Raw genomic sequence first — 17962 nt, forward strand, 5'->3', positions numbered from 1 at the left:
TGATTTATTTTATGTATATTTTGTTAGGGAATTTTGTGTATTTTTTGTGCTTGAAAGACAATGATAGAAAGCTAAAAAAGAAAGGAAAAAAATGGCATTTTCAAGGAAAATAAATGAAAAGCTTGACATTTTTAAAATGCCATAAGCCTTGGAAAAGGCCCACCACCAAGGCCCAACTGAAGACACCAAGCTTCTCTCCATCACCTGCCGCATACCAGTTCTCTTCCAGCCGAAGGCTCCACCAACATGTCACCCAACGCCCAGCATTAGCCAAGCAAGCCTTCAGCCCGTGCTCCCCAGGCCCACGATCAGCAGCTACCTCCCTTCGGCCCACTCCAGCTTCACAGGCCCACGAATCCAGCCAGCCCAGACCGAAGCACTCCACGCTTGGCTTGCCTCCATTCAGCTGACTGCCACACCAAAAGCCCAGCCACCTTTGTGTTTCTTGAGCCCATACATTGTCCAATGTCCCCTTGTCCCTTTATGTCAAAAACTACCAATTTTTCTACACATTTTACCCCATAACATCATCATTACACCCTACAATTTACCCCTATTTGCCATATTATTATTAATTTAATTAATTTTATCAATTTAATTAACATAAATTGATTATTTTAATACTCTCATTTTGGCTATAAATAGGGAATTTTCAAGACTATTTGGAGTGCTAATTTTGGGAGGAGGTTACACTACACATTCTACACTTTCAAGACCTCTCCATTTTCTTCTTCTTCTTCTTTGTTGTAAATTTTCTATGTGTTTTTAGAGGAAAATTTTGGAGGTTCATCCCTCAAATTTTCCTATTTATGTTTGTAATTTTTAGTTTGTATTTGCTATTCTAGTTATGCGTTTCTAATCTTTTTAAGATTATTAAGGTGATGATGAAACAATATGTAACTAGATAGTATTTATTTTGTATGTTGATTTCTCATTTTGTGCAACAAAGTTTATGGATTTTTTCTTTTTCAAATATCTTATTTCATCTTAAATATCATGTATTTTTTATTGTTAGCACATATTCACACTTTGTTCTTCATTAGTGCAAAAACATAATATTCTTTGTGTAAAATGTGTCATTAAATTGTACACATCCAATGCTTAGAACAAAAATATTATGTTTTGCCTTATAAATAATATTCATTGATTTATTTGTTATTTCATTAGATTGATTTACACTAAATGTTTTGAAATTATAATTTTAAAAGTAAAGATAAATCCTATATTTTAATAAAACTTGTGGTTAAATAGAATATCTAATTTGAATAATTGATGGTTTGATTAATTTCTACTATTACTAAAACTTGGAAATCAATGTACTTATAGATATTATTGAACTTATATTTTGTGGATTCTATTATCTTAATAATCTTTCTTTTAACATCTTGATTTCTATTATTAATTTATGTTATATATATTGTCTTTAATATCTTTATTATTATCTTATATTTTATTTTATTTTATTATCACAAATTCTCATCAATCTTTGGGGCAATGTTATAATTTATTAATTTTGGTTTAAAATAGTTTCCTTTTCGATTTTAGACAACTCTATTGGGTTCGATCTCGTGCTTACACGAACATTATATTCCATATACGATTCGTGCGCTTGCGAGTATAAATTTTTAAAACATACCCGTTTTGGGTCTATCAGTGTGCAGCGTATGTATTTCGAAAAACGGAATTTCACAAGTTCTTTGACAAGATTAAGGCAATTGATCCGCCCATTGCTCAATATCTAGAGGGAATTGGCTTTGAAAGGTTGAGTAGTGCTTATTTTCCTGGCAATCGATACAATATCATGATGAGTAACTACGCAAAAAGCTTTAACAATAAAACCAAGGAGGCAATGAGCTTTCCAGCCGCCACTTTTCTTGAATTCATAAGATTCACTCTTCAGTCTTGGTTTGCAGATAGATGCGAAAGAGCTGCAAAAGCAACAACTGTGTTATCACTTGAGATGGAAAAGGATTTGAAGCAAATAGGTGATAAAGCAATTTTCCTGGATGTTCAAGTCCTTGGTCATCATGAATTTCTTGTGATCGATGGTAATGGTGATGGTGAGGTAAACTTGGCCACAAAATCATGCTCTTGTTGCATGTTCCAAACCATTAGATATCTTGTGTACATGCTTTTGCTGCAGCCAGAAAAAGAAGCATAAACATTGACTCATTTTATTCCCTTTACTATAGAATCGAGGCATTGAAGGACACTTATAAAGATATTATTTACCCTGTTGGAAATGAGGATGAATGGGTAATCCCTGATCACATCAGAGATACGGTTGTCGGCATCTTCGTTGAGAAAACCCCTGTAGGAAGGCCCAGGAAGCAGAAAGTGGGTAGGCGAAAGACAAACCGTTATGCTTCACGCGGGGATAAGATCGTCAAGCCACGTAAGTGTAGCAGATGTAGTGGTAGTGGGCACAATAGGAAGTCGTGTAAGGCTAGGATTTAAAAATTTGTGTTATGTAATTATTCAATTGATTTTGCTGCATTTATTATATGGAGTACTTCTTCTAATACTTTGTTGGTTTTGATCTAAATATATGCATTTATTATTATTTAGCTATCAAGACAGATTTTGTTTGACTTATTGAGTTTTGTCAAGGCAGACACATTATGTGAATTTAGTAGTTTTTTATTAATAAATTTTTCAAAAATATTGTTTGATAAAAAATAATATACAAAACTAACTATATGCTATACTATACACTAGGTGTATCAAGAAAATATAAAGAGCATCACGGGGACAAATTCTGATAGAATAGGTTCATACACCACTTGGTCCTGAAATGCTGGATGTTCTCATCGATAACGGTATCGAGTGGTAGCCTAGCAACCAAATGCTCGATATGTTTGATGGCAAACATACCACAATCCCCACTGCATATAATCGATTTTGTGTCAATAGAAGATAAAAATAACTTTAATATTCAGATTTCAAAATACACTAATTAAATAGGGTAATACCTTGTCTTAGTCTGAGGACACTCCTCAGGAGGAATACGACAATGTGAAAAAGGCTTTGTGTTCTGCTCAAGAGATGACTGGAGGTCCTCATGGTCGTCAAACATGCCAGAACACCATAACAATGAAGGCAACAATAAGCACCAAGGCCTGATCACTTCCTCCAACAGAGTCAGACTAAGCACGCTATGGTTGGAATCATAAATGTTGATGCACCACGTTGGAATGAAGACTTCAATGGTGATCCAATGTACGACTTTCTCGACGTGCAAGGCAAAATATACTTCACTCATATTTTGCCATGATACGAGGAATTGATTATCATCGCCCTTCAACATTTTCAGCACATCGTCGTCCCATGTATACTTAGTGCCGGTCTCTCTGAAATGAGTCCAACGACCTAGGCACACTTGGGGGAAGGTGGTGTTCATGATCACAACATCCTGCCGAAATGCAGCATGATAAAAGTGGTGTCGGCGACGTAGCATGTGCAAAGCGGCATCAATATGCTGGAAAAAAAACATGAAAATTCGTTAATACCATCAATATATTTTAATATTGAATTGAAAACATAAATGTAATTTACATACCGAATCCCAAAGCCAAGTCTGGACTGTGTGCAATTGCAAGAACCATGCCACACTGTGCGTCCCAGTATAGACGTTCTGATCTCTCTTGTTGTCGATCTTCCCGATGATCCACTTATGGAAGCTCTTCTCCTGCTGCGAGTCGCACTTCCTTAAAGGTTCTGCAACTAGCCCCTGTTTATCTTGTCTCATCCTCTTCGTTGGGTCGATGAAGTCATCAAAACGTTTGGGCCTGCATTTCTTCCTTAAAACTTCAAGGCCAGCTGCCTCCTCAGGATGTAGTACTCGTACACTGGGACTGTCAGCATCACTGGCAACTACAGATGTCTGGGCCTGTGGAGTGGAGGGTTGATCACCGGGCTCATAGTCCGCAGGCAAGATATCAAACTCTGTATCTGATTTTACGTTGATGGATCGACCTGAGACCACTGAAAGCAGCTGCGCCAACTGAGCCATGATCGTAGTCTGATTCTGAAGTAAGGTTGCCTGGCCCTCCTCAACCCTCTTGAGCCTCTGCATCAATTGCTATAATCAGGTTGGGCAACCTGACTAGAGGAAAGTGCACAGGCCTATGAAGTGCCCTCCTCAACCCTCGGGACATCCTCGTAAAAAATGGAGGCTTCCTTTGCAACTTTTGCCAGCTTTTCTGCCTCATTCTCAAGTACTACTACTTCCTCCGCTGCAGTCCCAGCCTCCCCCATAGTTGATTCCAACTCAAGGAATAACCTGGAATCAACTTCTGGGAGGCTATTGTAGTAGACTACCTCACCATGACGTGGCTTCAGCATGGAAAATACCACTAACTGCATGGTTGAATAACATGTGTCAGAAAAACTTTAATAAAATAAATCGTTAATCAATTAATTTGTGACATTTAACAAGATAAAATGGAACTTACTCGACGGTTGGCGAAGCGAATATAGGAACCAACTGAGCTGTCGAAATAGTGATATCAATCTTCATAGCCCAACTAAGCATCCTCGGAATATGGTTCCCACCGTTCTCGCTAAACTTACTCCCAAGAGCTGGCATGGCCTCAAAAGCCCAGTAAAGAAGTGTGGGTGCATAGTCATAGAAATTATACTTCGCATCCTTCTGTTTTTTGCTTGAACCCTCTTTCTTCTTCTCCTCGTAGTATTTCAATTGCTTCTTCATGTCCTTCTGAACTCCTTTGATAACCTTCTTAAATGATAACTTCCCCCATGGATACTTGAAAAAGTAATCAAGATCCTCAACCATCCTCATGGAATCACCTCATATTATCGTTGTCTTCTCTGGGGCATTCAGTACCCCCTCTATCAAATAGCACAAACTCAGCTTAAATGCATCTTCTGGGTTTGTCGAGGCCTTCAAAGCATCTTCCAATTGGCCGAAACTAACATTCGAATCACCATTAAAGTATTCATGGATGATTCGATCACTTAAAAGATGCTCTCTCAACTCGTCTGGGGACGGGGTGTTCCCAAAATTCAGCCCGGTGACTAGAGCAAACTCTGCAATCCTAAATTTGCAAAGAATGTTGCCCAAGTAGAAGTGGTCATCTTCAGCCTTCTTGCTTTCCACCTTCCGCAACATAAGCTGATGCAGCAGAACCCCAGAAAAATTAAATGATTTGGCCTTGAAGAATTGTCCCAACGGGCATGCCTGTGCCCGTTCGATTAGCCCATGCCTCTTAAATTGCTCTATAAGGGTTTCCAAGTAAGCACTACCCCTATAAGTGACTCGACCAGGAAAGTGCTTCTCCAATGGCACAATCAATTCAGGCATCTGAAAAAAAAAACAAAAAAAAATGTTAAAAAGGTAAAACAATCTGGTAATTATCGATTCCTATCGAGGCAATTACTATCGAGGCAATTACTATCGAGGCAGGTGCTAAAAATCAGCCATAAGCATGATATCATCTGGTTACTATCGAGTCCTATCGAGGTAAGGCTAAATCAGTCATATGGCTAATAGCATCGAGTCCTATCGAGGCAGGTGCTAAAATCAATCATGTACCCCATATCATCGAGTCCTATCGAGGCCTATCGAATCTTATCGAGGCAAGGTTAAATTAGCCATATGGCCAATAGCATCGAGTCCTATCGATTCCTATCGAGCCAAGGCTAAATCAGCCATATGGCCAACAACATCGAGTCCTATTGAATATTTTTTATGCCTAAAATATCATTGAGTCCTATTGAGTCCCATCGAGGCACAGTCAAATCCAGACCCTAACATATACTATCGAGTCTTATCGATTTCTATCGAGGTGCATAAAGAATCTTAAAAAAAACCCAGATTTCTTCATTCTCCAACCCCGATCTATCCTATGAACAAAAATCAACAAAAAAACCAGACACATACACACATTGCAGATTAAAAAGGAAATCCCTCACCTTCGCTTTCTTTGGTCTGTTTGCTCGACGTTCTTCACCTTCGCCTTCTCCGATCGTCAACTCCGATAATATCCAAGCCACAAATGCTTGTTTGTGGTCGTGAAAGACAATGCTTCTCCAATTTGCTTGGGTTCTAACAAATTCAATTAGGTTTGAGTGTTTTTTTCCTTCGAGACTAAGGTATTTTGGGAGAGACCGAGAGAATATGGAGAGTTTGTGAGAAACAAATGCCAGGAATATTTTGGATAGTAAGATAATTAGTAGGACCAAAATGAGACTCATATAATGATAGAGTATTTTTTAAATACAATCCCCTTACATGCATTAAAAGTCAAATTTCCCTTTTATGCTCCATGGTCCGTATGTTTTAAAAAATAATCTTTACTGTTGGTTGACACAGGTCCAAAGCTTCTCAAATATCTCTAGGAACCTTTCTTATAATTCTGAAAATATGATTATACTTCAATGAAAAGACCAACAAAATTTTTAGAAATTGATAGATTAACAAAACTAGATATACAAAAGTAGAGTTGTACTTCTACTTGTCAAATACAAACTATTTCTTATGCAAGTGCATAAAATATCTTTATCCCTCAGACTTCATATGATGCAAAAGAAATGCATTATAAAGTTAGAGATAGCAACTAGTCTGCTGATTTCCTTTTCCTCCCAAGAATAGCTGCTCTTTGGAATCTAGGGCCACCAATCCGCCATTTCTTAAAGTCTGCCATTGAGGACTGAGCTGCCTCATACACTATGGTAAACAAAAACATTATTAGGTAAATGTCAATCGAAGGATTCCTGAATGAAATTTTAGAATATGTTTAAACATGTGGTATGAATCTCACAGTTGGTTTCTTCCTTTGTTAAGAGTGTTAATAATTTAGAGGCAGCTGCAAATGCAGCGGTATGTGCCTTGGCCAGGACTTCCTGATATCTGTTCTTAAATGCAGACAAGAGGAAGGACCCCATATCTCGATCACCAACCCTATTAGTTAAAATGAACAAAAATAAAGAGGCACGTTACAGCCCATTTGGCCACAAGCAGCTAGCAGCAATCCATTAAATATCAAAACCATGAATGATACCGCCAAGTGAATTTATGTCCAATTACATTACAAAATAATATATATATTAAAAAAGTTGCTAATATTCCCAAGGCGTGAAATCTTGAACCAATTTAATACACCTAGCAAATGCCTAATCCATGTTTAAAAGAGTAGCATGAAAGTAAGCCAATATCAACGGCACGTCCGGATGATATTGCTTCCACCCATTCAATATGCTTAATAAAGAATAAGATCAAATCAGAATCATATCCTAGATATTTTTATAAAATCGTGCCAGTCCCTCGTTATTGCTCTTAGCATAATGATTTATCACACATTTAATCGAATCAGACTTTTTAAGTTAATGGAGGATGATGAATTGATGACATCATTAAAGAGTTTAGGGTACCATTATCAACTACGGAAGTGTGCATTAACAATTATCCAAGCAAAACTAGTTCCACGTTCAATCAGTGAGAGCAATATTTACAAATAGGTTCATCTATAATGGATTTTTTACAAATATGTCTAAAACGGAGGTGGAGGACTAATACATACGTGTGAAAACATAGTTTCACAGAAAACACATTTAATTTGTACGAGTAAAAGAAAGGAGAAAGAAGAAACTCACAGTGGAGCTATTTTGCATCCAAATTCGTAGAAATACAGACATCGAGATCTCAGATCCACACAAGCGGCATCAGCCCCAAGTTCCAACCTGGTTCTGGTATTAAAAGGGATGTTTAAACATCATAGTATTAGCAATCAGTTTTTCTCCAATTAAACTCGCTAAAAAAGACAGACAAATTATATAACAACAATGTCTCTGGGATTAGTAGCGATTCAATGCAGTTAACCCTTATCAAGCTGTATGCAGTAAGAGGACCATCATGAAATTGCAAATAAACAATAAATACCAAGAACCACCAGAATTGACGAAGTGAAAACAGGTTACTTTTAAGTGACACAGTGTAGCAGAAGAGTTTCAAATAGAGAAAGCCACTCATATTGGCCTAGCTAGTACCAGCTAAGGAAGCAAACACATGCTAAAGATGGGAACAATAAGAGTATCAAATAATAAAAGGAAAGTAATTTGCTCTAAATCAGTCATCAAAAGTCCTATAATCTTACAATATTTATATGAGATTAAAAGGGTTGAGTTATTACGATCATTACTTTTGATTGAAACACGGTGGGGGCTTTATGGTCGCTACTTGTCTAAGGTGTAGTTCATGAGCAAGCCAGAAAGGCAGTTCTACTTTGGACCCTGATTCTACCTGAAACACACCCAATAAAATATCACGAACACATTCATTCAAGATCCGGAGGTCAAACCAATCCACTAACTTACACAAGCCGTTTCAGCACTAGGATCGATTCCAACCCCGTTTACCGCCTTTTGGAACACGACCGAGACAATCTATGAGCAAAAACATATAATTACATTGATGAAATACCAAATTTTCGAAATATTTACAAAAAGAATTCAATTATGATACTTTACCTCTTCTTCTGCGATAATATCATCAATATCGTAGTAATCCGCCATTGAAATTAGTCAGGGGTCGTCTAATCCCAAAGATACCCAATTGAAAAGACAAGACAGGAAAACAACGACCACTGAATCCCGTCTCTCTATATCGAGAAATAAGTTTAAAGCCAAACCCTAATCGAAAATTATATGAAGTTCAGGCACAGATCTGAAACGACACCGGAATAAACAAAGTAGAAGCAGGAAAATAATATGAAAAGTAGAAAATGACCTGAACTCGGGCTCCTCCTTTTATGTAATCTTGTTAGTGAGGGTGTGAATATGAAACTGAAAGGTAGAGTTAGGGCACGATCACTTCACTGATTCTCGTCACTGGCAGAGAGTAAATGAAAAAGAAAAGATGAAGAAGACGACGACAAAATTAATGGAGGGAAACTCAAAAATTTACATAGCGGGAATTAGAGGTCTTTTAACATTTATAAATTTAATTGGGAAATTTCATGTTATAAATTTTTTAATATATGACAATTTTAATTGTTTTATGAAAAAAATACTTATAATATTCAAATATTCATTTTCTTTCTCAATCCAAACTTTTTTTCTCTAACATTTCTTATTCTCTCACTCTCTCTAACACTCTAATATTGTAGATCTAAAAAAAAAAACCAAAATAAAAAAAATCACCTGAAACCGACATTTGAGTGAAAAAATATAAACCTCCAAAGTTTTCGTCAAATTTCAGTACAAAACATCGAAATTGCATCGAAAAAGCATCATTTTGGACAAAAATCAAGCTTTCATGATTGCATCGAAATCGAAACATCATCGATGCACCATCAATTTTGCATCGAAATACCATCGATTTGACATCGAAACACCGTTGATTTTGCATCGAAAAGTCATCATTTTTGCCAAAAAAACAAATTTTCATAATTGCATCGCAACAATATCGAAAAACCATCAATTTTGCATCGAAACATCATCAATGTACCATCGATTTTGCATCGAAACACTATTGCTCTTGCATCGAAACATCATCGATGTACCATCGATTTTGCATCAAAACACCATCAATTTTGCATCGAAAAAACATTGTTTTGTCCAAAAAACAAGTTTTTATAATTGCATCGAAAGAGCATTGAAACACCATCGATTTTGCATCGAAAAAGCATCGTTTTTGTCAAAAATCAAGTTTTCATGATTGCATCATAACAGCATCGATGCACCATCGATTTTGCATCGAAACACCATCGATTTTGCATCGAAACTTCATCGATTCTGATGGTATTTGGATGCAATTTCGATGGTATTCGATGCAAAATCGATGATGTTTGGATGCTTTTGTGATGCAATCATAAAAACTTATTTTTTTTTGGCCAAAACGATGACTTTTCGATGTAATATCGATGGTGTTTTGATGTCAAATCGATGGTATTTCGATACAAAATCGATAATGTTTCGATGCAATCATGAAAACTTGATTTTTATCCAAAACGATGCTTTTTTCGATGCAATTTCGATGTTCTGTACTGAAATTTGATGAAAACTTTGGAGATTCATATTTTTTTACTCAAATATCGGTTTCAGATAATTTTTTTTTTAAAATTTTGGTATTTTTTTCGAGATCTTCAAGATTTGAATGTTAGAGAGAGTGAGAGAATAAGAGATGTTAGAGAGAGAAAGTTTGGGTTGAGAGAGAAAATGAGTATTTGAATGTTAGATGTATTTTTGTCTAAAAAATTAAAATTATCATATATTTGCGTAATAACTTATAGTGGCATATTAAAAAATCTCACTAAGTTATTATGCATATAACATAAAATTTCTCATTTAATTTAATGAAATTTAATCAACCCATTTTTTTAATACGACTACATTACCCATTCTTTAATTGAATTTCGTTTATTTTTGTTATTTCATTTTTGTTATGCATTCTAATATACTATAACTTTTAAGTATGCCAACATAATTAATTAAGCCAACATAATTAATTATCCCAAAAATATGTTAATTTGTAAAATGACATAGGTTCCCACATGTTGCCTTCCTAGCTTATGGTCTGGTTCATAATTGAAAAGTTGTAACTTTAAAAAGGACAAAATACTTTTTTTTTTTCTTGTAGAACTACAACATTTGTAGACTTTTGCCCGCAATTATTTTTGCTTGGAAAAAATACTCCTCAAACTATAGTACATGTAAACTTTTTTCCATTTTGTCTAAAGTAGTAACGGTTTGATGACATGATAGTTAAAAATAATAAATTTTTATTAAATAATTAGTTTTAAATTAGAAAAAATAAATAAAATTCATTTGAAAAAATAAAAAATTAATAACAACTTATTTTTGAATTTGTTAAACTATATAAAATCCAATAAATAAAAATCAATAAACATAAATAATTTTTAATCCTAATATATATAAAAAAACTAAAATCAATATTTCCAAACTAAATTATACTTTGAACTAAACTAAATTAAAATCTTTTTTTGTTTGCTTGATTGTTTTCTAAATGTGTTTAATTATCTACATTTGAAATATAGATTTGGTTGAATTTTTAATTTAATTTAGTTTAAAGATTGTAATTTAGTTTAGAAATATAGATTTAGTTTTTTTTTAAAATTAAATTTGGATTACAAAAATTATGTTTATTGATTTTTAATTTATTAGATTTGATGTAATTTAATAAATTTAAAAATAAGTTATTACTATTTTTTAAAATGATTTTTAGTTATTTTTTCTTATTTAAAATATATTTTTTAACTACCATGCCATTATACCGTTACTATTTTGGATGGAAGGGGCAAAAGTCTATAAGTGCTATAGTTCGTCAGGTATTTCTGCCAAACAAACATATCCGAAGAGCAAAAGTCTACAAGTGCTATAGTTCAGGGGATCCTTTTACTGTGATTCTAAATTTAGTAACTGAAAATATTTTTATGAAAATGTGATTGGTTCGTTATCTATAAACTATTTTTGAATTTGAAAATGTTAAATCTGTGATTAGTAAAAAATTTGAAAATATAATAATATCAAAATATGTGATTGATTCTGCTAATTTAAAAACAATTTTAATTCAATATTTGTAAACTAATATTGTAATATTGAATTTTAATCTATTAAAATAAATGTTAAAATTAGTACATCAATTCAATTCATAATAATAATAATACACTAACATCAATTTTTTTTTAATTAAAGTTGTATTTTAAAAAAATAAATTAAGCTTTATTATTATTATAAAAAAAATTATACCGCCCCTATATTTATAGTAACTAAAAATAACTATAATCTATATATTATATAAAAGAGATTTTCAAGGAGATGATGTGATACTCTAAAATTGTTCTAAAACACTCTATCTATTTTCTCATTTAATCTAATTTTTTATTCATTTTATAGATTATAATAATATAGTAATTTAAAAAAAATGTAAGTAGTTACATATTTTTAAAATTTAAATTAGATATTACTATTTACTCTATCTATTTTACACATTTAAAAAACTAAAATTGCTCCAGAGCACTTTATCTATTTTTTCATTTAATCTAATTTTTTATTCATTTTATAGATTATAATAATAAAGTAATTTAAAAAAAATGTAAGTAGTTACATGTTTTTTTAAATTTAAATAAGATATTTACAAGATATTATTATTTATTCTATCTATTTTACACGTTTAAAAAACTAAAATTGCTCCAAAGTACTTTATTTATTTTCTCCTTTAATCTAATTTTTTTTATTCATTTTATATAGATTATAATAATTTAGTAATTTAAAAAAAATGTACCATACACGTTATAAAAAAATATGTAGTTACATGTTTTTTAAAATTAAATCTAAATCTATATATCTATATATTATATAAAGGAGAGCCTCAATGAGATGATGTAGCATTCTAAAATTGCTCTAAAACACTTTATTTATTTTCTCATTTAATTTAATTTTTCATTTTATAGATTATAATAATATAGTAATTTAAAAAAAAATGTAAGTTGTTACATATTTTTAAAATTTAAATAAGATATTATTATTTACTCTATCTATTTTACACATTTAAAATCTAAAATTGCTCCAGAACACTTTATTTATTTTTTCATTTAATATAATTTTTTTATTCATTTTATAGATTATAATAATATAGTAATTTAAAAAAAATATAAGTAGTTGCATGTTTTTTTAAATTTAAATAAGATATTTACAAGATATTATTATTTAATCTATCTATTTTACACGTTTAAAAAACTAAAATTGCTCCAAAGCACTTTATTTATTTTCTCCTTTAATCTAATTTATTTATTTATTTTATATAGATTATAATAATGTAGTAATTTTAAAAAAATGTACCATACACATTATAAAAAAAATATGTAGTTACATGTTTTTTAAATTTAAATAAGATATTTACAATATATTATTATTTACTCTATCTATTTTACACGTTTAAAAAATGTAGTAATAATAAAAACGACATTAATAATTGTATTTTTCTCTCATTTGATATTTTCTCAAACTTGTGACAAAACGATATTATTAATGGTGTTATTTGGATTTGTGATTTGTTTTCACTATAGTAAATAAATATTTTCTAAATTGTAATTTAGTAGACATTCTAGCAGCAACAAAAGATGCGGATGTTGATGTGAAGCACAAAAAATATTTTTTAGAAACAATGAACATGTTATGAATTAAAAAGTATATAATTATGACAATTGATGTTAATATTGTTTGTTAGCTTAATTTTTTCACATATCTTGCTTTTCAAATTCTATTATATATTCTATTAATTTCTTGAAAGGAGAGAGAAACAAATAATTGATTAATTAGATACTTTTTTTTTATACAATTTTACTATTAGAGCATAACTTACAAAAATGGAGGAATTACAAAAGGTATAAATTTCTCACTCACATTATATAAATTATAAAATTAATCAAACAAATATAGAATTATGTAAAATATATATAGTTGAATTACAAAATGTATAAATTCAAATTATAATATTTATTAAATAAATATAAAATTACCTTAAATATATATTTAAAATTATTATATTTTTTTTTTATGCAAAAGCATGTATATTTTCTAATATATTTGTATGATTTGGCACTTTAAAATTGCTCCAAAGCACCTTTTCTATTTTCTTTTTTTTTCACATTTTTTTATTTAATTCAAATTTGATTAGATATTTAATTACGACAACTGTTTAATTAAATTATAAATATAAATAACCGTAAACTTTTCTTATTTTTTATTTTACTTTTCTAATTTATAGTTAAGAAAAAAACTCTATCTATTTTCTATTTTTTATCATTTTTATTTTAATAATAATAATAATAGATGTCAATTAAAAACATCTATATAAAATAATAATAATAATAATAATAATAATAATAATAATAAATAATCTATCTATTTGTATTTTTAACATTTTGACAAAACAAGAGATCCAAATGTTAATTTTTGACAATAAAGGATTCAAACGGGTAATCAACCTTTTGACAAAACATAAGGTCCACAAATTAATTTTAAAAGATAAAGAGTCCAAACGGGTAATCAGCTAAAATACATAGTTAAAAATGGTGTGAACCCTTATAAAAAACATAAATTATATAGATAATTATATATATTTATATAATTTACTTTTTATAAAGAATTTTAACACTTTGAATAAATACATTGTCAAAAGGTTAATTTTTAAAAATAAATACTCAAAACGAGTAATCAGCCAAAATATAGTGTTCAAATAACCGATCTATCTATTCCTATTTTTAACCTTTTGACAAAACTTGAGGTCTACAAGTTCATTTTTAAAAATAAAGGCTCTAACGGGTAATCGGCTAAAATACAAGGTTCAAAATGGTGTGAACCCTTACAGAAGACATAAATTATATATATAATTTAATTTTTATAAAGAATTTTGAACCTTTTCAATAAATACATGGTCCAAATGTTAATTTTTAAAAATAAAGGGTCAAAACGGGTAATCGGTCAAAATACAATGTTCAAATAATTGATTTATCCATTCCTATATTTAACATTTTGACAAAATACGAGATCTAAGAGTTAATTTTTAAAAATAAAGGGTTTAAATAGATAATCGGCCAAAATAAGTTTTACAGAAAATATTAATTTTCTTATACATAATTTAGACTTTTTATAAAAAAATAATAACGCAAAGCGTATAATAATTATAATAATAAAAAAAATAAAAGCACACGTACAACAAATTTTTTTAACTTTATTTTCGATACTTTTAATTATTCAAAATTTTTCAAAAACCTACAAGAGATTTTCTATACATTGAACACCATTGTGAAAAAAATGGTGGTCAAGACGCCATCACGTGTTTATATAAAAAGCATGTTGTATAATAAGGTGAAAATGAATTCCTACCCTACTATCTCCTAAATTTTTTTTTAATATATGTATATTTTTTAATAATTATAAAAAGACTGCGCGAAACACCATTTTGTTTTCTAGTTAGAATATACTGATAGTGAATCTCTAATTTGTATAATTCTAGAGCTATCAGATATTTTGCTTTTTGTGAAAATTATTTAGAAAACTGTAATTAGAATGTGCACACCATCATTATAATAAAGTTATACAATTTAACGAGTATATTGTAATATAAAAAAACTACTCATCTTTTAAAATAAAAAAGCACTACCCATCGACTGAAAAAACAAAAAGTTAATGATAACAAGTAAAATTATAGAAAATATATACTGGCTATATGCATCAAATAGAAATAAATATATTATATATATATCAGTGTGTTAACTACATCAAGATAACTATCATGTTGAAATGTGCTTGAAACTTTCTTTCTTTTGCTTTGGGAATTACCATCTCTAATGTGTTTCATGAGCCTGTTCGGCCAGCCACACCAACTCTGCATATAATCTCCTTGCAAAGCTGCTAAACAATAATGGTGTGATACCATCAACAAATTAGTCCTTCTTTAAGTGACAAAATAGAGTGTCACCAGTCCCGAACCTTCCATTCCTAAACAATCCAACATTCAAAGTATTATAAGTCCAAAAAGAGGTTCTCACTCCTATTGTCATTTGCTTACACAACTGAATGCATTGTATTTTGATGCCTTATGCTAACACACATACATGACAAATCTTTGCAAATTGAGCACGCAGAGTAAATACCATACATACATATATATATATATATAAATATACATATATCTTCCTCTATTTAAAGAATTTTACTTAAGCATGTTTAAAATTAAAAGTGAGACTTTTACATAAAAAAAAACACAACTTTATCTTGAATAATTTTTGCTCAAGCCTTCTGCAACCAAGAAAAGTTTCCTAGTTTGTATTATTGCTTTATTAAAATTTCAATAACTAACAACTATTTTAGAGGATATGCAAAACAAAATAGGAATAAGTACATCTCTCTATATCATTAGTAAAAGAAAAATACATAAAAACACATATAAATTAAAGCATGGTGATTGTAAACCATATATACTAATCTAAAACTAAATTAATTAGTTAAAACTAAAGAAATCTCAAACTTGAACATCGAATGAATAGATACCAATTCGAATCCAAAGTGCAAGTTTTCTGGTTTGAGGAGTAGTTGGATGGTTTGATTCATTTCCATAGCCATGAAAATCTCCTTCATTAGTTTCCTGAGCTGGTGAAGATAACAAATACACCATCACACACGCATATATAGTGTATATATATATATATAATATCTGTAAGTATTTCTTTAGTGAGAATGTCTTACTATCAATACATGACAGATATTTAGTGGGACTATAATTGCTTCATTTGTGGACCTTTGAAGTAACATTTATGAAAAGAATTCAATTGAGTGTTTGGTTCAAAACTTCTAGCAAACATTTTTCATTATCATTTTGCATGAAGAGATCACTTAGTTAAGTAGTATTATACACATACATGCATAAATATATACATATATATAAGCCAAACAAGACTAACCTGTGATGGTGAGTTGAATTTCTTGAACAAACTTCCATGTCAAAAGATGAACAAACTCCACGACAATGGTGAGAAAAAGAGGGAGTTAGTCCTTAATTGTATTAGGTAATAATATAGAATCATGCAAGAGCTAACCAAAAGCAATGATCACCTTATTTTAATATGATCTGTTGACGGTGAGAACTCATCAACGGTATTAAGTTGGAAAACTCAAAGATATGTCTAAGAAAATGATGAACATAGAGAAAAATTTGAAGAAGAAAAGCTTTGAACAACAATGGGGAAAAATGCTCATATATTACTCAATAGCCTTAGTACACAGTGAATTTTCCAACCACTTAGTCTGAGGGGTGGAGGTCTATTTATAGCTTGGTTGTAACGTCCCAAATTACCTAATAAGACTTAGGGCCTTAATTAGGGGGACATGATGACAAACTATGGAAAATTATGTGTTTATGTGATATTTATGTGTATCATTGTATGATTATGTGAGTTATATTATTATATGACTTGATATGCATGTTTAGGTGTATTAAATATGCATGTGGGCCCGTTTCTTATCAGAAGGGAAATTTTCATAATTTGGCCTGTTATGGGTATATTTGGCATATATGTGATATATGTATGAGACCGCATTATTATGTGGATATATTTGGGTTACTCGGCATGAGGTGATCCTAGAGAGCAAGTTAGCGGGAAAGTCACAATGGGATTAATACTTGACTCAGGGTGAGTCAAGGAGTATTTTGGGTATTTGGTACATTACCGTGATATTGGGTAATGAGAATGAATATTTAAGGATATATTTGGAGTTAGTGAGATTAGAAGGGAATTCTAGGAATTTTGACTATTTTACCCTCAGGGGCGTTTTTGGGACCCCAAGCCTTGGGTTTTACTTAAGGTTACTTGAGTTTGAAGTAACCTGATAGAAAATAGAAAAGTATGCTCAACACTTTCTCTCTCTCTCCTGTTCTCCTTTTTACCGCTCGTTGCATTTTCGAAGTAAACTCGAGTTTTAAGGCTCAGATTCAAGCAAGGTTACAGTCATAACGATTCTAGGGAAGATTAGAAGCTTGATAGCCGGAGGATTTAGTGGGAAAACAACATAATTAGAGGTAAATTAAGCTTTAAATTTCCGAGTTTCCATTTTCTTAAGTTTCTTTATTTTAAAAATTAGATTTCACGGTTCGATGAGTTTTTGACCCATCGGAATCGTAGGTTTTGATGCTTGAGAGGTTTTAGGGATGTTATGTGATTGAATGGTGAGTTTGGTATGAATTTAGGGATGATTTTGGGCTGAGAAATCTGAGTTCGCAGGGTCGCGCCGCAGCCCTCATGAACTCAGTCGTCTGGCGGTTTCCTGAAGCTGGGTAGCGCAACAGCGCCTGTTAGGCTGCGTTGTGGCCCTGGTCTTGTGTGTTTGGGGGCTGGGCTCTCTGGTTGTGAGAGCTACGACTGTTAGTGTGAGGCGTTGTGACCCTAATAGGGTGAGCCGCGACACAAATGGAAATTTTTGG

The 17962-nt window shown here is 31.5% G+C and overlaps 2 protein-coding genes across 2 annotated transcripts; both read right to left on the minus strand.

Annotated features, from left to right (window-relative positions):
- Positions 1-2885: 2885 nt before the first annotated feature.
- LOC133793993 (uncharacterized) lies at positions 2886-4562 on the minus strand. The gene is made up of 3 exons (XM_062231191.1): positions 4455-4562; positions 3560-4359; positions 2886-3478 (listed from the first exon to the last, which is right to left on the minus strand). Exons 2-3 carry the CDS (start codon positions 4073-4075, stop codon positions 2957-2959), a joined length of 1038 nt encoding a protein of 345 aa, XP_062087175.1. The 5' UTR covers positions 4076-4359; positions 4455-4562; the 3' UTR covers positions 2886-2956.
- Positions 4563-6400: 1838 nt separating this feature from the next.
- On the minus strand, positions 6401-8924 carry LOC133793994 (DNA replication complex GINS protein PSF3-like). The gene is made up of 7 exons (XM_062231193.1): positions 8747-8924; positions 8488-8649; positions 8335-8403; positions 8160-8260; positions 7615-7707; positions 6783-6922; positions 6401-6688 (listed from the first exon to the last, which is right to left on the minus strand). The coding sequence occupies exons 2-7, from the start codon at positions 8530-8532 to the stop codon at positions 6579-6581; spliced, it is 558 nt and encodes a 185-aa protein (XP_062087177.1). The 5' UTR covers positions 8533-8649; positions 8747-8924; the 3' UTR covers positions 6401-6578.
- Positions 8925-17962: the final 9038 nt, after the last annotated feature.

Source organism: Humulus lupulus, chromosome 8, assembly GCF_963169125.1.
Source record: "Humulus lupulus chromosome 8, drHumLupu1.1, whole genome shotgun sequence".
In the NCBI taxonomy this organism is placed as follows: Eukaryota; Viridiplantae; Streptophyta; class Magnoliopsida; order Rosales; family Cannabaceae; genus Humulus; species Humulus lupulus.